At 39.1% G+C, this 24,638-nt stretch overlaps 1 protein-coding gene across 1 annotated transcript; it reads left to right on the top strand.

The window, feature by feature from the left end:
• The first annotated feature begins 1,649 nt into the window (after nucleotides 1-1,649).
• On the top strand, nucleotides 1,650-7,839 carry LOC149256492 (uncharacterized). Its single transcript, XM_089460765.1, has 2 exons — nucleotides 1,650-3,104; nucleotides 7,515-7,839. Exons 1-2 carry the CDS (start codon nucleotides 1,796-1,798, stop codon nucleotides 7,583-7,585), a joined length of 1,380 nt encoding a protein of 459 aa, XP_089316891.1. The 5' UTR covers nucleotides 1,650-1,795; the 3' UTR covers nucleotides 7,586-7,839.
• The last annotated feature ends 16,799 nt before the right edge of the window (nucleotides 7,840-24,638 follow it).

Below are 24,638 nucleotides of genomic sequence, written 5' to 3'. Positions count from 1 at the left end.
ATTAACTCATAAATCAACTAAAGAATACATCATTTAACTCAGTGCATGGACAGTTCAGTGGAGACAAGTGTTAGAGGTGGGTGAAAGAGTGAGACTGCTATCAGTTGTGACTATAGCTGTGCATGAGATTTGCACAATCAATGATTGAGATTGCCAATGAGGATTGAGTAGTACAAAAAAACGGAATTCGAACTTGGATTATTCCTATTCTCACATTGGATTGTGCAGTAGAGGTAGGCAGACAGCGGAGGAGATTTGAATCTGTGACTTGATTCAAATCTGAGCTAGTTTGTGTGTAGCAGGTGGAGATAGTACTGAGTACTTGTGAGGAGTATTATACTATGTATTGTTACATGTTCTATATCATTATAATATACAGATAGTTGGGGGTTTTCAGCTGTATGCTTTCCCCGATTACACACTGTGTTAATGTGCGCATGCGATTGATGTTTCATTGTTTTTAATTCCGCAAAATTGATGATCAACGTAGAGGAGGTTATGTATTATGCATGCATTCCGCAATAGTGTATAATCAGGATAATCTCTATGAATAAGTGTTATATTATTCAAAATTTCTACAATGGGAACTTTATTGAGTTCTCGTTTTCTTGGAAGTTGCTTCAAATCATGATTTTCATGCTGATTTTAAAAAGTGGTGATGCAACATCATCCTTTTTACACTTGAAGGTTAAAATTCCAACATTTTTTAACCCCGGCATTAAAAACCAATATGATGATTACGAAAATCAGGAAAAACCACATTGAAATGTAAAATTTGTGATGTGACATCGTCGCCTTCTTTCTTTTTTCAAGGTTAAAATTCATGCATTTTTCAATCATGGCATTAAAGATGACTACAAAAGACATGAACAAAGATGTTGAAATGCAAAAGTGATGATGCAACATCATATTTTTTTAGGATTCAAACATTTTTCAATCATGGCATTAAAGACGAAACATGTTGAAAGGCAAACATGGTGATGCAGCATCGCCCTTTTTTTAGGATTAAAATTCAAACATTTTTTAATCATGACATTAAATGCCAAATATCATGACTATGAAAGAGCCTAAGACTCGGCACTTCAAATTTCTCTGCCTTTGTATTTTTATTTTTTTTTTTAATGCTTATTTTTTAATAGTTTTTCAAATTTAGATAACTTTCATTTTATTTTATTTTTGGGGTGACATTACAACCTTGACGACTAGTACCTTCGAAAAAAATCTCAACCATTAATATGAAAGTAACATAACATAATTTTTTTTATTTAATTATTAATTATTTTTTATTATTATTTACATTTAAAAAACTTGAAAAAGAAATTATGTGTGTTTATATATATATATATATATATATATATATATAGAGAGAGAGAGAGAGAGAGAGAAGAGGTGGGGCAAAAATTAATGTAAAAAACTGAAAAATAAAAATAAAATCACCTTTTTATTTGAAAAGATATTAAAAACCCTTTTTCACGAGAAATACAATTTAAAAAATAAAATAAATCACTTGTGAAAAGTTGAAAAAAAATAGAAAATAAAAAATACATTCAAAATAATAAAAAAATAATATATAAAGGAGAATACCACCACACAAACAACAAAGAAAATAGGGGGGAGCTCTGAAGGATGGACCGTTCGCGCAAGGGTTTGGGCTAGGTTAACCGGCGTACAATCGACCTAGGGCACGATACCTGCCTGGTTAGCCTACTCCCCGTCGCGGTCACTCATCTGGAACCTGCTGCAGCAATCCCGTAGCTACCTTGCCTGTCTCTGTCGGTGCGGTTTCGTGTCAGTTATGGATGCCCCTGAGCTGGATGCGGTGGATTATTCGGCGGACCCATCGCCGGATAAGGTTATCTTTGGTCAGCCCTATTTTGGTCCCCGTTCACAGTTTTTTCCATCTTCCTCGTCAGCTGGTCCTGGTTATCATCTCTCATCTGAAGTGCCCTTTGTATTCCGGAACTGCCCTACCTCTGCCGGAGTTTATCCGTCTGCGCCGCTGCCTTTCGAGGTTCCGCCACTCTCGCCTGGGTCCTTACAATTTTTGGCCTCTAACACTCCTCCATCCCCCTCTTTCGAACCATCCGCTCCGCCTCTACTCTCGGTTCCTACATCCCTGCCGTCTGTTGCCCCTTCATCTCTCCCAGCTGCATCTGGGTCGCGCCGTTCAGGATGTTTTGAAACCCCCGCGGTCTCTTCGCGACCTGCTCCGCCCCCTGCGAGAGAGGGTATCACTAACCCTCTGGTTGATCATCCATCGGCCCCTCGAACTGGTAAGAGGAAAGTTCACTGTGTGCGTGCGACATCTAGGGCTATTTCAATTAAATTTGACGAATCGAAGCCGTTGGGGGAATATATGGACATCGCGAACACGGTCCTGGTTGGACACGTCAGGGGCAGAACGTATTCGCGTCAGAGGCTCATATCATGGGTCAAGGAGATTTGGGGCGGTGTATTGTTTGATCTTCCTGAGGTCCACGTCCTTCCCAGAGGCTGGTTTTCTCTCAAATTTTCCAAGGAAAGTCAGACTGATTTGGTTCTGGGGCGGTATTGGCATATTGAAATGGCCCCTGTTCTTCTTAAGCGCTGGAACCCTCTATTCGAACCAGAAAAGGAACAGCTTGGTGCGGGGCCGATTTGGGTTCGACTTCCGGGTCTCCCCCTTCCCTTCTGGGCTGAAGAAGTGTTTATCCAGGTCGGCAATGCTCTCGGGACTTATTTAGACTATGATCGCACATTTGTGGAATCTGGAAGCCGATCACTGGCTCGGATTTTGGTTCACCTGGATACCCGAGAAGGCCTTGAGGAGCAAGTTACGCTGCAATGGGGCAGATGCATCAGGGTACAGCTCTTGGACTACGAAGGAGTCCCCTTTCGCTGCAGAAGATGTCATAAGGTTGGACATCTTGCCAAAGACTGCCCCCTCAACAAGAAAGCGGATGATACTCCGAGGCACACCCCGACCTCTTCCAGGATGGCTTCACCAAATCCTTCGAGGCCTCCTTCTGCTGGCCCCTCCCCCGTGGCTTCAGCTTCCATGGAAGCTTCCGGCATCGAGCGTACATCGCCTCCTATCACTCGTGCTCGTTCGGCGGCTGAAGCGGGTATGTCATCCGAGATCCCTGCTTCTCATGTTCTTTCATCGATTGATGTGATTGAACCCTCATCTCCTGTATCAATGATTCAATGCCCCCTCAGTTCTGCTCCCTCTACCTCTGTGGATCCTATCACCACCACTCATCCCCTCTCGGATTGCCCTACCCCGTCTCCTTCCTCCCCTCCGCACCCATACTTCCTTCGTCCTCGGCAATCTGCTAAGGATCCCCCTATTAAGTTATCCGGGTTGGGCATTGTTGATTCTGAAGGGGGGGGGACGTGTACCAGGGGGAGGAAATCTCACCTATCTAAAGCCATTAAGATTGCTGGGGCCGAGGTAGTCTCTGGCAGACAATCGACCATCGATGGGGTCCTTAGAGCAGGGCACACCCCGAGAGGTGTTCCCCCATGAAGTGCCTCTCATTTAATTGTAGAGGATTGGCTAGTTCCTCCAAGAAACTAGCCTTGAAGAGGCTCATCGAATCAGAGCCCTGTGACATTATCATGCTTCAAGAAACGCTCTGTTCAGCTGATCAATGTTCTCTTATTCTGTCGTCTCTGATCCCTGGATGGATTATCTCTGCTAATGATGCCATTGGTCGATCTGGGGGCATAGCCATTGGCATAAACCCCCGTACCATTAATGTATCTGCTAGCTGGGGGGGGGTTGGCTTTATTGGACTGGACATCTTCTCGGCCGACCTTGGCTTGGACCTTAGAATTGTCAATATATATGCTCCGTGTTCCCAGCGAGAAGCTTTCTGGCAGAACCTTCTTCATCTCCCCATGTTGAGCGAAGATCATATCATATTGGGAGGTGACCTAAATTTCTCGTTAGGCTTCAGGGAATCATGGGGTTCGGATGGCCATATCGACCCCATCACTGATTTCATGTTCAACCTACTTGAGCAGTCTAACTATATAGATGTCCCTATGCAGCGTCCCCTCCCCACCTGGAGGAATAGAAGAATAGGGGAAGCTGCTCTGGCTCGTAGACTTGACAGATTCCTTCTTAAAGGGTCTCTCATCCAGCGTGTCCATTTGTATCGTCAATGGGTTGGATCGGGGGGGCAATCGGACCATAACCCCATTTATCTTGAGATTCAGGGGCCTTCTAAGAAGCCCAAAGCTCCTTTCAAATTCAATCATACCTGGCTGAAGGATCCCTCGTATATCAAGCTGGTGCAGGATTACTGGACAGCCCACCCCATCAATGATAATGAATCTTTTGCTAGGAGTTTCTGCAGAAATCTTACAGAGCTAAAGCATCTCTCCATCCTGTGGGCCAAGGAAAAGCTCGAAAGGGAAAATTTGCAGCTTACCCAAATAGAAGCCGAGATCTGTAACCTTACAGATGATCGGGGTTTGGGTTTCACCTCATTGGCTGAAAAGAGTAGACTTATTAACCTGGAAGGACAAAAAGCCAGGATACTCAAAGAGAGGGAGGAGTCTATCCGGCTGAGAAGCAGAGCTCTATGGATTCAAGCGGGGGATGATAACACAAAGTTTTTCCATAGCTATGCCAAGAGCAGGAAGGTGTCTAATACTATATGGAAACTTCCCTTCCCTAATGGTGAGTCTGCAGACAACTTTCATAAGCTTGCACACCTCGGCACCACCCACTTCAGGAATTTATACAAGAGTCCAAGGGATGTCGGACTCCTGGACATCATACATGTAGCTAACCACTTCCCTAGATTTGTGGAGGATGATGATGTGGCGGATCTCACTGGGCCGGTAACAGCTGATGAACTTGAAGGGGTTATGAAGTGGTTCAAGAAAGACAAAAGCCCTGGGCCAGATGGATGGACTATTGAATTCTATCTTGCTTTCTTTGAGGTGCTGGGACAGGATCTGCTAAGGGTGGTGGAGGAGAGTCGTACATCTGGATCTATTTATCATGCTATTAATTCCACATTCATCGCCCTCATCCCCAAATCTGATTCCCCTGCATCCTTTGATGATTACCGACCCATATCGCTTTGCAACTGCTTGTATAAAATCATCTCCAAGACCATTGCAAATCGACTCAGACCTATCCTCTCCAGGGCTATTGCTCCCCAGCAATTTGCGTTCTTGGACTCTCGTCAGATACATGAGGCCATTGGTCTCGCCCAAGAGGCACTTCATTCCATTTGGTCCAAAAATCTGAAAGCCATCCTTCTCAAAATTGACCTCTCCAAAGCTTTCGATCGGGTCAGTTGGCTCTATCTTAAGATGATCCTGATCCATTTGGGGTTTCCACACTCCTATATTACATGGATAATGGCTTGTATCACTTCTCCCACGTTCAGTGTTCTCATCAATGGCTCGGCATCCTCTTTTTTTCACTCTGAGAGAGGACTGCGACAGGGATGCCCTCTATCACCTCTACTATTTCTCTTAGTTATGGAAGGACTCAGTCGTCTCATGGAAGCTGCAAAGAGGAATGGGGATATTGGTGGGCTTGGGATATCAGATTTGTGCTATCTTACTCATCTACTATTTGTAGATGATGTTCTTATTCTGCTTGATGGAAGTGTCAGAGACTCCCGGAACTTCTTGAAAATCTTGCAAAGATTTACTGCGGCCACAGGTATGATGCCTAACCAATTGAAATCCTCCATCACTTGTGCTCGCACCACGGTCCAAGAGACCAGGATTGCACTTCAGGCCTTTCCCTTCTTGGTATACTCTTTGGATAGAGGCCTAAAATACCTCGGTTTCAATCTGAAACCCACATGCCAAAGGATTGCTGATTGGGCCTGGTTGATTGCCAAACTTGAAAAGAGGCTACTGGGTTGGAGCCACAGATATCTATCTAGAGCTGGCAGACTGGTGCTCATTAAATCAGTGCTAGAAGCTACCCCAGTCTTCTGGATGGCACTAGCATGGATTCCTAGGACTATCCTGGGGAGGATACAGCAGCTATGTAACCGTTTTCTTTGGAATGGGAATCAGGAGAAACGTACATTTGCTTGGATCAGCTGGAAGAAACTATCATTACCTAAGAAATGGGGTGGATGGGGCCTCAAGGAGCTCCCTGTATTCGCTAAAGCACTTGCTGCCAAGATGGGTTGGACCTTGCTCACTAGTCAAAACCTATGGACTCATGTCACATACCACAAATACATCTGGCCTCAAAATATGATGGACTGGGCACGCCTTCCTTCCTGGTCTTCGAAGGGGGGCTCATCTGTTTGGAAGGCCTTGATTGACTCCCTCCCTCTCATTAGGGATAACTTGGCATGGCGAATCAATGATGGCATGACAAGCAGGATTGGTCTGGACCCTTGGAGCAACAGTGGAGGCAGACATATTTTAAACCAGGAGATTATAGATTATTTATATGGCCGGGGGATACTACATTTTGCACAGATTGCTGATCCACTACATACTGATATTTTTTCACAGGCATGGAGAACCGCCCACTCTTTGGATCTACCTATCCAATGGCACCAGGAATGGGACCAATACATCATGGCACTATCTGAATCCCATATTCGTATTAAGCAAGGCCCTGATGAATTGATCTGGTGCCCGGCCGACCATGGTACATATGTCCCTAAACAAGGATACTGTACCCTCATTGCTCACAGATCTCCGGAACAGGTCCACCCTTGGTGGCACTCCATTTGGAAGTTAAGGGCCACTCCTCGATCTAAGCTCTTTTTCTGGTGTGCGCTTCATGGTATAGTTCCTACCGGTGAACAGTTAACCCGCAGAGCCATCCAGGGACCCTCATGGTGCATATTCTGCAAAAATGCATCTGAAAGTTCAGACCACATATTCTTGTTTTGCCCGTCTTTTCAAAGCATTTGGAGGATTATCTGTCAACAGTTGGGAATTACGGGCGATTGGAGCGGCGCTGACCTACTGGAGGCTTGGTGCTCATGGGCCCGTAGCCACCCGGATTCCAAACTATTAAACCTCCCCCCTGTGGCCATATGGTATGCATGGCTTGCTCGAAACAGAGCCATCTTCGATGATAAACCTTTCTCGGGAAGCCTCATTGAAATAGCAGTCATAGCTGCATACCAGGAACTCCCAGAACCGACCCCAACCAGAACCCGTGTTATTCAGCCAATGCCTGAGATTGACAGAACAATCCCTTGGGCTTTTTTCGATGGTGCATCAAATCAAACAGGGTGTGGCGGTGGTTTTGTCTTGCACATTAACGGAAATCATAGATATCTAGCAAAATTAGGTTTTGGTATTGGATCGAACAATTTTGCCGAGCTCTCTGCCTTATATAATCTACTTCATTTTGCTTTATCTCATCATTTTACACAGCTCAACATATTCGGGGACTCAATGGTGGTTGTAAATTGGATTAATAATGTGACAAATTGCCATGTACACATGCTCAGCAATTTATTTCAAAATACACTTACTCTCAAAGCAGCTTTTGAACATTTTACATGTGTGCATATTTACAGAGAACACAATAGCGAGGCTGACAAACTATCCAAAGAGGCCTCGTCACTTCCCCGAGGCAATGGACAAATAGTGGAGCAGAATGGGTCGGAGGAACATCAGTTTTACCACCGGCCATATATAGATCAGAGGATGCAGCGGGACAACAGTCCCAACAGCTAAATAGTGAACAGAGAACAATATGAACTGCTGATATATATGAACAGAAATTTTTTGTAATAGCAAATAGGCTGTAAAGCACAGATCATGGATGTAACTAGAACTTTTTGTTATGACTCAGAAAACGACCTGAAAAGGTGAATATTGTATTGAACTATGACAGTAATGCTGCGGCATCTGCTTATGTAATTTTCAAATATTAATGAAAGTTACTGATTTTCCCAGGGGAAAAAAAAAAAAATAATAATAATAAAAAAACAATAAAAATTCATCATAATTAAAATAAAAAAAAACAACAACAACACAAAACAAACAAACAAATATTTAAAACTTTAAAAAAAAAAAAAAAAATTGAGAAACGATTTTAAAAATAAAATAAATATGTAAAAAAATAAAATAACTTTTAAAAATTGTAAATCTTTTTAAAAAATATGAAATATAAAAATATAATTTTAAAATAAATTTAAAATTTATAAATAAATAAAATTGGTTTAAAAATACCATTTTAAAAACTAAAACTAAAAACTTAAATATAAAAATTACAAAAATTATTAAAAAAATTGTTTTGCCATTTTTTTAATTCAATTTTTTTATTTCTTAATTAAATTTTTTAATTTTCCTTTTATAATTTTTAAATTTTTTAATTAAATATGGTTTATAGTTAATATTTTTTTTATTTTTTAGTTTTCAATTTTTTCCATTCATTTAATTTTTTGTTTTTATTTTTTATTTATTTTCCTTTTTCCCTGAATCTTTTTTAATATATATTTTTACTAATTTCCAATTTATAATATAAAAAAAGACACTTGGTTTTTTTAATAATGTACATAGATTTTTTAATTTTATTTGTTTTATTATTATTTTGATAATAATGATGATGGTGGTGGTGGTGGTTAACGTCCGCTGAGACCAAACATTGGTCTATCGGACTTAAAGAAACGAATTATTTATTTTGATTTAAGATTTTATTCCTATGCTCAAAAAGTTTGTAGAGAAGCCTCTCGAGCTCACTATAATTTTGACATTGTAAAAGGCTAGGAAGGTCAATATTGTAACAAAGATTGTGAAACTGAGATCTAATGTGGTTGTACGCGGGGCACTCTAAGAGGAACTGGTTTTCATCCTTGATGTTCCTATTCTCACATATATGGTAGATCCTTTCTATCCATGGTGTTTTAGGAACTGCCCAACGACCTGTTTCACTATGGAGCTCATGAGAATTCATTCTAATCTTTGCTATATTAATTTTCTTCTTTGAGCTAGTTAAAATAGAGAGATACTTTTGATCTTCTAGGGTGGGGTTGATGACCTTCTTATAATAACTTAATTTTCGTTTAGTTGCTAAATCTTTCTCACACCACATTTTTTCTTTGAACTTAGAAGTAACAATATCTTTAATGTTATTAATGTTTTGCAATGCATCATTCTCGTTGATCTCCCAATAGTTTAACCAGGCCCTTGTGTCTTTATGCGACCCCCGATTGAGCCTTAGGTGGTTTTGGCTGGACTTTAAAGCTAGCTTAGGAAGTCTATGATCGTCTATGTTATTGAGTTTGTGCTTGTACAGCAGAAACCTAATCATAGCTAGGCTCTCAATAGGGGAAATGCCTGCTTCTATAAGGAGAATAGGATAGGGTGTATTGCTTTTAATTTTCAGGTTATAAGTTATAAAACGCTTCTGGATTTGCTCAATCTTTCTCCATGATTCTCTGGAGACGCTACAACCCCAAACCTCACAGCAATATAAGATAACAAAAGTGACTAAAGTTTCAAAGAGGAACTTCTTTTTATCCCACATTACGAGGTTTGTTGTTTTACAATTATTTTCAAGACCAAAATAAGCTTTCCACTCCCCATTAATCCTTTTCTCAATGCTATGGTTCTAGTTGAGCTTGTGTTGAATATCAATTCCTAGGTACTTGTAAGAATACACTTCCTCCAAGTTATTATTGTCATACATAAAATTAGCATAAGTGTCCTTCTTGAATTTGATAATCATAACTTGGATAATTTTAAATTTTTGGTTTTTAAATAATTTTTGAAATTTATTTTCTTCTTTAACATAAATTTTGTTTAAAATTATTTTTTAAATTGCTTTAAATTTTTCATTTTAATTATTTCTTATTGATTTTTTATCTTTTTAAAATATCTTTTTAACTATTTAATTTATTAAATAAATAAATAAAAATTCAATAAAAAAAGAATGTTACATTTTTTGTTTCGTTTTGTTTTAACGGTGTTTTTCATGATTTTGTGTACATTAATAATTATTTTGTGAGTTAAAAAAAAATGTACTTTTGAAAATAAGTGAAGTTGTATTAAAGTTAAAATCTCAAAAGAGCAATAACTTTATCCTTTAAAAAAATAATTTATTTTATCATAGTTATCTTTTGATTTTTGGTGTTGAATTTAAGGCTTTTTAGTCATGATATTTGGTTTATAATGCTTTGGTTGGAAAATGTTGAAATTTTAAAGATTTGTTTGTATGAATGGTTTATAATGTCTGGATGGAAAATGTTGAATTATTTTTTTTAGTACTATTTATATTTGGTTTTAATTCTATGGTTGAAAAATGTTATAATTTTAAGGTTATTGAAAATCATGCTATTTGATCTTTAACGCCATGGTTGAAAATTGTTGGAATTTTAAGGTTTTCCATGATTATGATTTTGGTTTTTAATGCCATGGTTGAAAATTGTTGGAATTTCAACCCTAAAAGAAAGGGATGATCTGCAACATCATCAGTTTACGATTTCGGAGTATTTTTCATGTTTTTTGTGCAAAAATATAGTTCTTTTTTAGTGGAGTTCTCATTTTGAGGTTACAATTCTCAATAAGTTGGTAACAGTATTTATGAAATCCAGATGTATTAGAATCATATTTAGGGAGAGAGAAATTTCTCTGGAGACTTAGGTAAGTTACAAAATAGACTAGATAATGCCAAAACATTGCTACCCAACCAAGTTTAATTACCACTATCATTATGCTCCAAGTTATCGACAATAAACCTTCATAAGTGAAAACTAGAAGTTAAAGTACAAATCCCGAACCCTATGAGGTAGGGATAAATAGGTATGTTACATTTTATGTGAATTTATGATGTACATATTCATTGATGACACCAAATGGAGTTTGCAACTCAAAAGACGATTTGGTACCCTTATGGTATGAAACATAATTAAAAATTTGGAAATCTGAAAAACATGTGCACCATGCATATGCTATTAGAGAATTAGCATAAAAAGGACCATATAGAAGAGAAAATGAAATTATATGGATGTAAACCAATCACATAGCTATCTACACTTACCATACTAAAATAGAAAATTATATATATATATGCCAATATAACAAATAAGCTACATTTAGAATACTAAAAATAAAGTATAATTAAATTAATTTAAAATTAATTAATTAAATATATTTGAATGATCCTATGATGTATACTAAAAATAAAGTACTAATTAAATTAATTTAAAATATATTAATTAAATTAATTTAAAATACATTAATTAAATATATTTGAATGATCCTATGATACTAAATATATTTGAAGTATTTTTGAAAAAAGATTTATATCATTTTATAAAGCATAAAATATTCACATCCATTACGATTTTAGATCCATATTAATTAATTTTAGATCCATTTTAATAGAAAACATGATGCACTAATTCCTCTTAACACTTATAAAGTTAAGATGGATGTAAACTACTATTGATATACGGGTTTTCGGAGACAATGAAGCGATTTACTAGTGATTCACAGAGCAGAAGTTATGGTTTGTATCAAATGGCTACTAGACGAGGAGGTAGTGGGGTTCCCTCCTATAAGAATGTGATCAAGGATAGAGGTAAATGGATCTAAATGGGTTTTGGATCACATGGCCATGCAGATGGTACGTCAAAAAAATCCAGGGCTCAACATAGGCGGGTGGGAAAGGACAGAGAATGAATAAAGACATGGGCCCAACAAGAAAGCAAACTAACCCATAGCAACAACAAAAGTCAATGGGATCTACACGACCATGTAAGCCAAAAACAAAGATGATCCCAACGGCATTAATCATCGATCCTGAAACCCAAGCCTTCAGAGAACGAATGAGATCATATGCGGTCATATGTAAATTCATGGGGCTCTGGCCCACAGAAAAAGCCTTGTGTGATTGGATCAAACATCACTGGAAACCAAGGGGAGAAATAGAACTGCACTTAGGGTCAAAAGGATTCTTCACAGTGGTATTTGCTAATATGGAAGACAGAGACCAGATCTTTGACAGTGGCCCATATTTCTTTGCATCAGTTGGTTTGTATATGCGACCGTGGATGGAAAACTTTACCCCAGAAAAGGAAACCTTCACATGCATCCCAGTCTGGGTCAGGTTGTACTCCCTTCCCCTAGACTATTGGCTTCCTACAACCTTAAAGTTGATAGGAGATTCTTTGGGTAAATTCATTAAAATTTCAGAAGCAACGCTACAAGGAAGGTACATAGCATATGCCAAAATATGTGTAGAAATGGATGTCTCTGGAGCCCTACCGGAAGCAGTCAAGCTAGAGTTCAGGGATGAATTTTGGCTACAAACAGTGGACTACGAACAAATCCCTTTCAGATGTCGTAGATGCCATGAGCATGGCCACCTGATAAGGGAATGCCCACTAAGAAAAGTGGAAGAAAAGACCAAAGAGACAGATCGAAAAGATGCAGAGGGTTTTATCAGACCTAAGCCAAGGGGAATACCTAATAGAAGACAACAGCAAAGTAATCAGGGAAAGAGAACTTAGAAAAATATCTTTGAAATTCTAGTTGAGGAAAACTAGAGGAGCAAGGGAGGGAATACGAAGAAATAGAGAACAAAGAAGAGAATAAAGAGGAGGAAATGGGGTTGTAGCCTGAGGACTATGAGAAGCAGGGGGATATCCCAAATCTATCAAAACATTTTGAGGGAGACGCGGATATGACCCCTAGTGAGGTAGGAACAGAGGATCCATAATTTCATGAGTTAATTGATAGGGAAGGAATCGACCTCCAAGATTTTGTGGAACAGGCAAAGAAACAAGGCATAAAATTAATAAACAAGGATCAAATAAACAGAATTCATTATTTATACTTGATGAGATAAAAGACGAGATTAAGAGGGCAAAAAAGACCACATCCAGAAAAAACAGGAGGCTCTCCACAGGGATTTCAGCTAGGAGTTAAGGCAATGAATTCTCATATATTGTTTGTGCCAAAGAAAAGCTAAAAGAAACGAGGAATAAAGTCAAACAGTGTCTCCCTAAAGGTGCTAAGGGCTATGTTAATTAATTCATGTAAGATTATTCAAGAATTGAAATGTTCAGTAGGAAAAATAAATGAATTATGTAAGAAACTAGGAAGATGGTATGACTCATTAGAAGTAGAAGAGAACGGTTTGACTAGGGGTTTGGAAATTTGTTGGAACGCCTAATCCCTGATTCTTCTGGATTTTGAAACCAATATAGCATAGCTATCTATAGAAATGAAAGTTATAGGAACCCTTGGAACAATGGTTTCACTAATGTGTATGGGCGTCAAGGGCTTGAGGAAAAAATCAAGTTGTTGCAAAATCTAAGAAGAATAAAAAGAAGGAAAGGACACCTCTCCTAGGTGGTGGGGGGAGATTTTAATATGATAACCTCTCTTTCAAAGAAAAAAAAGGAACAAAGAAGAACAGGCATAGATTCAGAAGCATTCAAAGAATTCATAGAGGAAACCAGACTCATAGACATGGAAACAACAAATGGATGCTTCACATGGAGCAATAAGTGGAAAGGGAAACATCAAGTGGCATTCAGGCTTGACATATTCTTAATTTCAGAGGATTTACTGATGAGAGAGGTAGATGTGGAAGAAAACATTCTGCCTTCTGGGGGATTTGACCACTAGCCAGTGATATTAATCATGCAACTGGCAGGAACTCCAAAAAATAGACCCTTCAAATTTGAAGCATTTTGGTTGGAGCATCCTAACTTCAGAGAGAATATCAACACATGGTGGAAGGAAAGAATCCCTAACATAGGATCAAAGATGTTTACCCTACGAGCCAGATTAAAATACATCAAGATGAAACTAAAGTAGTGGAACAAAACAAAGTTTGGAAACATTTTTCAGGTTTATATATATCTAGATATATATATATATATATATATATATATATATATATAAGCTAATATAAAAAATAAGCTACATTTAGAATACTAAAGATAAATTACTAATTAAATTAATTTAAAATACATTAACTAAATATATTTGAAGTATTTTTGAACAATTTTTTTATATCATTCTATAACGTAGAAAATATTCACATCCATTACGATTTTAGATCCATCTTAACTATGACTTTATTTTAGTAATAACAAGCTTATATAAGATTAACTCTCTCTTTTTTAATAGAAAACATGATGCATTATTTCCTCTTAACACTTATAAAGTTAAGATAGATGTAAACTACTATTGATATCTGGGTTTTGGGAGACGACGAAGCAATTTACTGGTGATTAACATAGTAGAAGCTAGGGTTTGTATCAAATGTCTACCAGAGGAGGAGGGAGTGGGGCTCCCTCCTATAGGAATTTGTTCACAGGCAGAGGTAAAGGGATTAGAATGGGTTTTGGAGCACATGGCCATACAGATGGTACATTAGAAAAAATCTAGGCTCAACAGAGGAAGGTGGGAAAGGACAGAGAATGAATGAATACATGGGCCCAACAGGGAAGCCAACTAACCCATAGCAACAATAGAAATCAATGGGATCTATAGGACCATGTAAGCCATAAATGATGATGATCCCAATGACATTAATCATCGATCCTGAAACCCAAGCCTTCAGAGCACGAATGAGATCATATGTTGTCATATGTAAATTCATGGGGCTCTAGCCCATAGAAAACACCTTATACGATTGGATCAAACATCACTGGAAACCAAGGGGAGAAATATAATTTCAGTTAGGGTCAAAATTATTCTTCACAGTGGTATTTTCTAATATGGAACACAAGGACCGGATCTTTAATGGTGGCCCATTCTTCTTTGCATCAACTAGTCTGTATATGCGGTTGTGGATGGAAAAATTTACCCAGGAAAAGGAAACCTTCACATGTGCCCTGGTCTGGGTCAGGTTGTACTCCCTTCCCCTAGACTATTAGCTTCATACAGCCTTAAAATTTATAGGAGATTCTTTGGGTAAATTCATTAAAATTTCAAAAGCAACAAGGAAGGTACACAACATATGCCAAAATATGTGTAGAAATGGATGTCTTTGGAGCCCTTCCGGAAGCAGTCAAGCTAGAGTTGAGGGATGATTTTTGGCTACAACTAGTGGACTATGAACAAATCCCTTTTAGGTGTCGTATATTCCATGAGAATGGCTGCCTGATAAGGGAATTACCACTAAGAAAAGTGGAAGAAAATACCAAATAGATAGATAGAAAAGATGCAGAGTGTTTTATCAGACCTAATCCAAGGGGAATACCTAATAGAAGACAACAGAAAAGTAATTAGGGAAATGAAACTCAGAAAAATAGCTTTGAAATTCTAGTTGAGGAAAACCCAGAGGAGCAAGGGAGGGGATACAAAGAATCAGAGAACAAAGAAGAGAATAGAGAGGAGGAAATGGGGTTGCAGACTAAGGACTATGACCAGCAGGGGGATATTCCAAATCTATCAAAATATTTTAAGGGAGACGCGGAGATGACCCCTAGTCAAGTAGGAACAGAGGATCTGGAATTACAGGTGTTAATTGAGAGGGAAGGAATCGACCTCCAAGATTTGGTGAAATGGGTAAAGAAACAAGGCATAAAATCAATCAATCAGGATCAAATAAACATAATCCATTATTTATACTTGATGAGATAAGAGATCATATTAATAGGGCAGAAAAGACCACATTCAGAAAAACAAGAGGCTCTACCAAGGGATCTGAGCTAGGAGTTAAAGAAATGGATTCTCATACAGTGTTGTTGCCAAAGCAAAGCCAACAGAAACGAGGAAGAAAGTTGAACAGTGTCACCCTAAAGGATCTAGGAGCTATGTTAATTAATTCAGGTAAGATGAGAGCTCTAGGCTCGCCCTCCTCCACCCATATTTGAATCATGAAAGTTTTATCTTGGAATATAAGAGGCATTAGTAGCCTTAGAAAACAAAGGTTGTTAAAAAAAAAGATTCAAATGGAACAACCTGATATCCTTTTTATTCAGGAACTGAAATGTTTAGTAGGAAAAATAAATGAATTATGTAAGAAACTAGGAAGATGGTATGACTCAGTAGAAGTGGAAGTGTAGGGCTTGGCTAGGGGTTTGGAAATTTGCTAGAACCCCCAATCCCTGATTCTTTTGGATTGAATCCAACAGAGCATATCTGTTGGTAGAAATGCAAGTTATAGGAACCCCTGGCACAATGGTTTTCACTAATGTGTATGGGCCTCAAAGGCTCAAGGAAAAGATCAAGTTGTTGCAAAATCTAAGAAGAATAAAAAGTAGGAAAGGACACCTCCCCTGGGTGGTGGGGGGAGATTTTAATATGATAACCTCTCTTTTGGAAAAAAAAAGGGGGGGGGAGGGGAGGGAAGAAGAACAGACAGAGATTCAGAAGCATTCAATGAATTCATAGATGAAACCAGACTCATAAACATGGAAACAGCAAATGGATGATTCACATGGAGCAATAAGCGGAAAGGGAAACATCAAGTGGCATTCAAGCTTGACATATTCTTAATTTCAGAGGATTTACTGATGAGAGGGGTAGATGCAGAAGCAAACATTCTTCCCTGTGGGGGATCTGACCACTGGCCAATGCTATTAATCATGCAACTCACAAGAACTCCCAAAAATAGACCCTTCAAATTTGAAGTATTTTGGTTGGATCATCCTAACTTCAGAGACAATATCAACACATGGTGGAAGGAAAGTATCCTTGAAAAAGGATCAAAGATGTTTACCCCACACGCCAGATTAAAATACATCAAGATGAAACTAAAACAGTAGAAAAAAATGAAGTTTGGAAACATATTTTAGGAGAAAAAGTAATTGGAAAAGAAAATAGAAGTTCAACAACAACAGTTGATTTCAAACGGATACTCAGAGGAAAGAAAACAAGAGGAAATGGAGCTACTAATGAAATGGAATGAGAGATGCATAGAAGAGGAAATCCTTTGGAGGAAGAAATCCTGAGTGTTATGGCTCAGGGAGGGAGAGAAAAACAACAAATCATTTCAATGATCAACAATAGAGCACAAAAGCTCCAATATAATCCTCATAATAAAGGACAACAAAGGGAAGATCTTTAAGGCTCACCAGGACATAGAGGAGGTCTTGGTTCAACACTTTCAAAAGATATATGAAGAGCCCCAGGTGCAGAGAGGGGAAGATATTCAAAGGATAGTGAGACACATACCAAAGATACTCACTGAGGAACACAATAAAAACCTAAATAAGCCAGTCTCTATGGAGGAAGTGGCTTTGGAAGTTAATGAAATGGAAAATGGGAAATCCCCTAGGCCTGATGGATTCACCATAGCCTTTTTTAAAGCTTGTTGGGAAATGGTCAAAGAAGACATCTACAAGGTGTTCGTTGACTCTCAAGAATCAGCAACAGTTCTCAAAGCTCTAAATTCAACATTTATAGCCCTAATCCCTAAGGAAGAACTAGCAAGTACCCCTGAAAAATTCAAACTTATAGAACTGTGCAACATGATCTATAAAATCATATCCAAATTAGTTCCTAATAGGTTAAAAACAATTCTTCCACATCTTATCTCAAAATAAAAATCGGGCTATGTGGAGGGAAGGCAGATCCTAGACAATATAATACTGGCACATGAAGTGGTGCACTCGTTGAAGACATAGAAAAAAGTTGGAATGATAATGCAGTTGGACTTATCCAAGGCCTATGATAAGACCAGCTAGGAACATATGGTAGCATTGTTACAAGAATTTGTCTTTAATAACCATTGGATTAGTTGGATCATGGCAATGGTCTCCTCACCCAGATTTTTGCTTCTTCTTAATGGAGCCCCTTCAAAACCTTTCTTCCCAACTAGAGGAATTCGGCAAGGAGACACAGTGTCTCCCTTCTTTTTTATCCTAATGATGGAAGGGCTGGGTAGAGCTATAACAACAGGTAACAATGAAGGGAATATCACAAGGCGAAATTTGCATGACAACACTCAAGCAACCACTCACCAATAATTTGTAGATGACACCATGTTGCATGGTGTGCCTACAGTTAAGGAGGCCCATAGTTACAAAAACATTTTGAATACCTTCATGAAGGCGTCAAGTATGGAGTTAAACTTTTTTATATCTGTTATTCTCTTTTTCAACACTCACATTACTATCCAAAGAAATCTAACAACTATCTTGGGTTTCCATATAAAGTCCCTCCCTTCCAGATATCTTGGGGTACCCTTAACGACACAAGCCTAGAAAAAGTTTAATTGGGAAAAAATCATATCCAACCTAGAAGACATGGTCAAGAGATGGACAGTGAGAGTATTGAACTTGTCAAGCAGGTTGGTGTTAGTAAAGGTGGTGCTTCAAACCATCCTGGGATACATGTTATCTATTCTTCCAGCACACAAATGGGTACTCCAAAAATTAAAGGGGATACAAAGAAATTTCCTATGGAGAGGAGCAGAGGAAGAAAAGAAAATGGGCACTGATCACTTGGAACACGATTTATAAATCCAAGCAGGAAGGAGGCCTGGGGCTTCAGGACCCTGAGATAATCAACAAAGAAAATGGAGCAAAGTTGTGGTGGAAATGGTTAACGAGAGGGGAGACGCCTTGGGAAAAATTATGGAAAGCGAAATATGCCCCAAATTTTCAAACAAAAAACTTGATCATGCTCACAGGTTCAATCCTAGGGTCAGCCATTTGGTCCCTAGCACAATCCAACAAGGATATTATACAAAATCACAACTTATGGGAAGTAAGAGATGGAAAGAATGCCCTATTCTAGGATGATGCCTGGAAACAACTACCAAAATTAAATAAACCAGAATGGAGAAGTCTACAGGAAGCCACAGAGAGACTAGGACTTAAAAAGGTCCACCATTTTTCATCTATGTAGCTATTAAATGACAAATGGAGAGCATGGAACTTAAACATCCTCCGGCAAACTAATCTAAGCAACTCAGAAATGTAAGATATCACAGAAGATCTTATCAAAATACAAATCATGTAAAATGGAGACAGAGACCAGCTCATATGGGGGCAACTGTTAGGATATTCCGACACATAGGAAATAGTTAAGTTCAACTTGGTCTAGTATAGAGTTAGGTAAAGTGTGTTTCTTTAACGTTGTACATTTTGTAACTTACAATCTGACGGTCACGATATGTAGTGATCCGACGGTTCATTCTCTCCTCGGTATTACCGACACTTGATCCGTGGCTTGACACCCGATTGGTCCATGAGTTCTATTTAAAGCGCATGGAGGGTCATTGTTCAGGTAATCCGTGCATGAGAGAAGCTTATGTAAATTTTCATTCTTTGATTAATAAATTGCCTGTAGTAGCCACGTTGGCGCAGGCCGTGGACTGTTTCCCTCTTTGAGGGTTTTAACCACGTCAAAAATACTGGTGTATTGATCTGTGATCTGGTTGTGAGCGGTGTCCTTTTGGTGTTCTTTCTGAGGAACTTACCCTGTAAATTCCTACATGGTATCGGAGCTATTTGAGGGCCGCATCCATTGGTGATCCAAATCTGAAGCCGGTAGAACTGCATGCGGCTGTCGTTTCCTAGATCTGTTGTTTCTGACTACTTTCTGGCCGAGAGGACTGCTCTGTTGCGTTTGGAGCATCTGTTCCAGTGAGGAACCCCTTTCGTTTCACGCGAAAAGGTTTCCGGTAGCCCTAGCTGCGTCATTTTTCAGATCGGGAGGTATACAGTGTTTTTGCAGTTTACTGTTATTTTCTCTCTGCTTATTTCGGTTTCGGTTTATTTAGCCCTTTTTTTTAACCGGATCTATACCTTTCATTTCTGTGTATGCTCTTTACCCTGCGACTCTGTGCAATCTGGGCAAATCAGAAACAGAAAGGAAGGATTTTTCTCATGCGTATGCTCTTTTCCCTGCACCTTAGTGTGATCTCGGAAAATCAGAAACATTGAGAAAAATATTTAGTTTTTCGGGTAAAGCTAACTTTGAGCCGCAAGGTTCATTTTTTTAAAATATCTAGTTTTTTGGCTAAAGCTAACTTCGAGCCGCAAGGTTCGTTTTTCTTTGCATATTCGTGTTGGGTTTTGTGTTTTGTGTTTTGTAGGGAAAAAGAGCTTTCTCAAGGCAAGCACGCAAACCAAGGCCCCCCCCCCTCTCTCTCTCTCTCTCTCTCTCTCTCTCTCTCTCTCAAATTTTTTGTATAGATCAATTGGTTCAAAGCTATTTTAAGAGAGTAGAGGTCTTGGGTTCAAGTCTCCATTTTGTGGGGGCGGATTTTTTCATTCCCGCACATTCGCGCACTTTGCCGGCAACTTCAACAATTTTTTTTTCAAAAAGCCATAACTTCTTCATCCGGAAGCCTTTTTAAGAGCCATTTTTTTTAAAACAGCCTAATTTTTCGAAATCTATCCATTGGCACACTTACTTTCAGCATCTTCAGCTTCAGTTTTTTTTTTTAATGGAAAGCCCATGCCAAGTCATTCTTGACAGCACTAACTACTTCCAATGGGTAGCCTACATGGAAGATTTACTTAGAAGTAAAGGGCTCTACAGAATAGCCACAGACCAAGAGAAGAAACCAAAAGATGAAGACAAGGCTGCAAAATGGGAAAATAGACAAGATCAAGCACGTGGTTTGATAGGGATGTCTATTTCTCCTGATCTTAGATTCCATATTGCAGAACTTGAGACTCTTCATGAAGCATTGGAAAAAATCGCTAAAGTTTTTGGGATTAAAAATGAAATTAGAGCCCATCAACTTGAAAATGAGTTGCTTACTTTGGATCCTAATAATTTTTCTTGCATTGAAGATTTCTTGTCCAAATTCAAGACCCTTAGATATCTCTTGGAAGGTGTTAAGGTTAAGAAAGAAGATGGTAACCTTATTTATTCCATCCTTACTAAGATGGGTCCGTGCTACTCGGGATGCAGCAGGTGATCTTGCCGGTGATCCTACAGATCAGCGACGTACACGTTCTCAGTTTGAAAGAGCCTCTTCTTTACTGGCTCAAGCTCCAGTAAATCATGATCCTGACACTTTTGCAGAAGCTTCAGGCCATCCACATTGGGAAGCAGCCATGAATGAAGAATATCATTCATTGTTGACAAATGATACATGGGATCTTGTTCCTCTACCAAAGGGATGCAAACTTGTTAGATGTAAATGGGTTTACAGAACCAAGTATGGACCAGATGGGAAAGTTGATAAACATAAAGCTCGTCTTGTTGCTAAGGGATTTTCACAGGTTGAAGGCATTGACTACACTGAAACCTTCTCCCCTGTTGCCAAAATGAACTCTATCCGCCTTGTTCTTTCCCTTGCTGCCTCTTTAAAATGGGAAGTCCATCAGATGGATGTTAAATCTGCCTTCTTGCATGGGGACTTGTAGGAAGAAATCTATATGGAACAACCCATTGGCTTCATACAAACAGACTCCAGCCTTATTTGTCGACTTAAGAAATCCCTTTATGGTCTCAAGCAAGCTCCTCGGGCTTGGTATGCCAAAATGGATAGCTTTCTTTTAGAATCTGGCTTTTCTAGGTGTCATTCTGACAATACTGTCTATACCAAGAAAGTGGGCAACTCTCTTATCATCCTTGTTCTTTATGTTGATGATCTTATTCTTACTGGTAGTGATCCCAACCTTATCAACCATGTGAAGTCCAGCCTTAAAAAGAAATTTGAAATGACAGACTTAGGACACTTACACTATTTTCTTGGTCTTCAAGTCTTGTAATCAAAGGAGGGTATTTCCCTTTCCCAGTCCAAGTATGCTTGTGATATTCTTCGTCATTTTCACATGGAAGACTGTAAGCCAGCCCCTTCTCCCTTTCAGTCTGGAGTCAAACTTTCAGTCTCTTGTACTTCTCCTGAAGTTGATGCTACCTTATACCGTCAACTTGTAGGAAAACTCTTGTATTTAACCCATACTCGTCCTGATCTTTCCTTTGCTGTTGGCCTTGTTGCTCGTTTTATGCAAAACCCCCGTGAAAGTCATTGGAAAGCAGCCAAAAGAATACTTCGTTATGTTCGAGGTACAGTACAGTTTGGGATTCATTACAGTGCCAAAGCAGCTCCTCTATTAGTTGGTTTCACTGATTCTGATTGGGCTGGTGACCCTGATGATCGGAAGTCTACTGCCGGTTATGTCTTCACTCTTGGTTCAGGACCTATTACATGGGCTTGTAAGAAACAGGCTGCCATTTCTCTTTCGTCAGCAGAAGCAGAGTATCGTGGTGCTGTGGAAGCTAGTAAGGAAGCCTTGTGGCTTCGTCAGATCCTATCAGAGTTTGGCTTTGAGCAGCAGCATCCAACCACACTTTGGTGTGATAATCAAAGTGCCATTCAGCTATGCAAAGATCCAGTCCAGCATCAGCGCAGTAAACACATTGAACTACACATGCACTTCATCAGAAAGCTCATTCATGACCATGTTCTTGAAGTGCAATATTGTTCAACAGATGATCAGGTTGCAGACATCTTCACAAAGGCTCTCACAGAGGCGAAGTTCACTAAACTTCAATATATGCTTGGAGTTCAGGAAGTTGTCACTAAGGGGGGATAGGCTCTAGTGCCTCCTTCCTTCTCCTATTGTGTCATATTTGTAAATCCTTCAATCCTATCCCAAGTTGTTCTTAAGGGAGGATGTTAGGATATTCCGACACATAGGAAATAGTTAAGTTCAACTTGGTCTAGTATAGAGTTAGGTATAGAGTTAGGTAAAGTGTGTTTCTTTACCGTTGTACATTTTGTAACTTACAATCCGATGGTCACGATATGTAGTGATCCGACGGTTCATTCTCTCCTCGGTATTACCGACACTTGATCTGTGGCTTGACACCCGATTGGTCCATGAGTTCTATTTAAAGCGCATGGAGGGTCATTGTTCGGGTAATCCGTGCATGAGAGAAGCTTATGTAAATTTTCATTCTTTGATTAATAAATTGCCTGTATTAGCCACGTTGGCGCAGGCCGTGGACTGTTTCCCTCTTTGATGGTTTTAACCACGTCAAAAATACTGGTGTATTGATCTGTGATCTGGTTGTGAGCGGTGTCCTTTTGGTGTTCTTTCTGAGGAACTTACCCTGTAAATTCCTACAGCAACAAGAGGGAGGAGATTTCAACCTCAAGGAAGCCAAGTTTTATCTCTAGGCTAAAAATATCGAGATCCATGACCCATCATGGAGCAAACTTTGGAAGGATTCACATTGTTCGAAAATAAAAATAAAAACCTTATGGCTAATTTTGCATAAGAGGGTGCTAACTTGGGAGAATATCACAAAGAGAGGCACGGTAGGTCCATCACGGTGTTGTTTGTGTGAGTAGGAAGAAGAAAATATTAAGCCTTTACTGAAAACTTGTATATATTTGGAATCCCTATGGGACTGGTTGGTTGTTATATACAAACAAATTGATAGAAACAAAGAAAATATTCAAGACACAATTTAAAAATGGCATGTGTAATATACCAAGAATGAAGTGGTTAACTCAACCTGGAACTTGATCCCGGGTTCATCCTTTGGTCACTCTGGAAGGAGCGTAATTGCAAAATCTTCAAAGATAAAAAGATCCCTGTAACAAAACTGATGGAATAAATTCAACGTCAGATGAAGGAAACCATTAGTAGCAAACGATTTCAAATGATGGAAGAACAACCATCCCTTCAAGAAGAAATAATCTTAGAGTTTTTGACCTCGATTACCTGGCTGACAAGATCCTCAAACCAAAATAAAATTGTATTAGTACAGGCACTATAGTGTGGCAAGTGCCTTTGAAGGTTTCTGTAAATTGAACTTCGATAGGGTGGCCAAAGGCAACCCAGGAAAGGCTGGTGCTCAGAGATTGGATGAGTAAAATACAAAGGTTATACTTAATTAACATCAGACAAGCCACAAACAATGAAGCGGAGTTCCAGGCTCTAGAACAAGGACTGGAAACGTTGCGACAGGAAAGGAATATAAATGTAATAGTAGAAGGTGACTCAGCTCTAGCCATTCAGGTAGCATGAAAACTTCAATGTGGTACCCCGATGAACAAAGTCGAGTGGAATTGTGGCTTAGCCAAATTATTCATAGGATTAAGGATCACCTAGAAAAGCTAAAAATAATAGAATTCATTCTAGTCAGATGCTCAACAAATGCGTTGGCAAACAGAGTGGCCAATGAACAGGTCGAGAGCACTAGAGTTTTAATGGAAATGACATGGGATGGTGGAAGGACAGCTCAAGACGGATTTCCGGAAGCTGGAGGTAAGAGATCTACCCATGTTAGAGGAGTAGCATGGAGGACACGGGGTGGGCCAAGAGGACGACAACAACCCACCTGGTGAAAGGAATGTTTTATGATAAAAATGAGTGGACAAGTAGCAGGAAATGGGGAAGATCAAGGATATATGTGTCAACAAGGGTTGAAGCACATGACAGTAGTTGATGAGAAAAAGTGGAAGCCATGATCACATAATCGTCTGTCAAGAGGTGGCATTTATGAGAATGGACGGTAGCGGAAGTGGGGAAGGACAGAACTTAGTGGGAAGCAGTAATGGTATAGTACCATGGCTATAATATGCATGTACAGGCTGTATGCAGAGGCGAATGAGAGGGAGGATTGTCCCATCCTCGCACAATTGCACTACAATAGTATTGGTAAATGGAAATTGCCAAAAATGATCAACAAAGGTGCCCAAAGTATGGGGAGGAATACGATGTTATGGATGTTTCCTTTATATGATAAGGAGGGGCGCTACATGGGAGGAATAGTGATGGTTTTGGAAGAAACAAAGGGGAGCAATAAGA

The sequence above is a fragment of the Pinus tabuliformis genome, chromosome 7, assembly GCF_031772625.1.
Source record: "Pinus tabuliformis cultivar Carrire ecotype Pingquan chromosome 7, CPIR1, whole genome shotgun sequence".
Lineage (NCBI taxonomy): Eukaryota > Viridiplantae > Streptophyta > Pinopsida > Pinales > Pinaceae > Pinus > Pinus tabuliformis.
The sequence above is the reverse complement of the archived record's forward strand: the minus strand, read 5'-3'. Positions and strand labels throughout refer to the sequence as shown.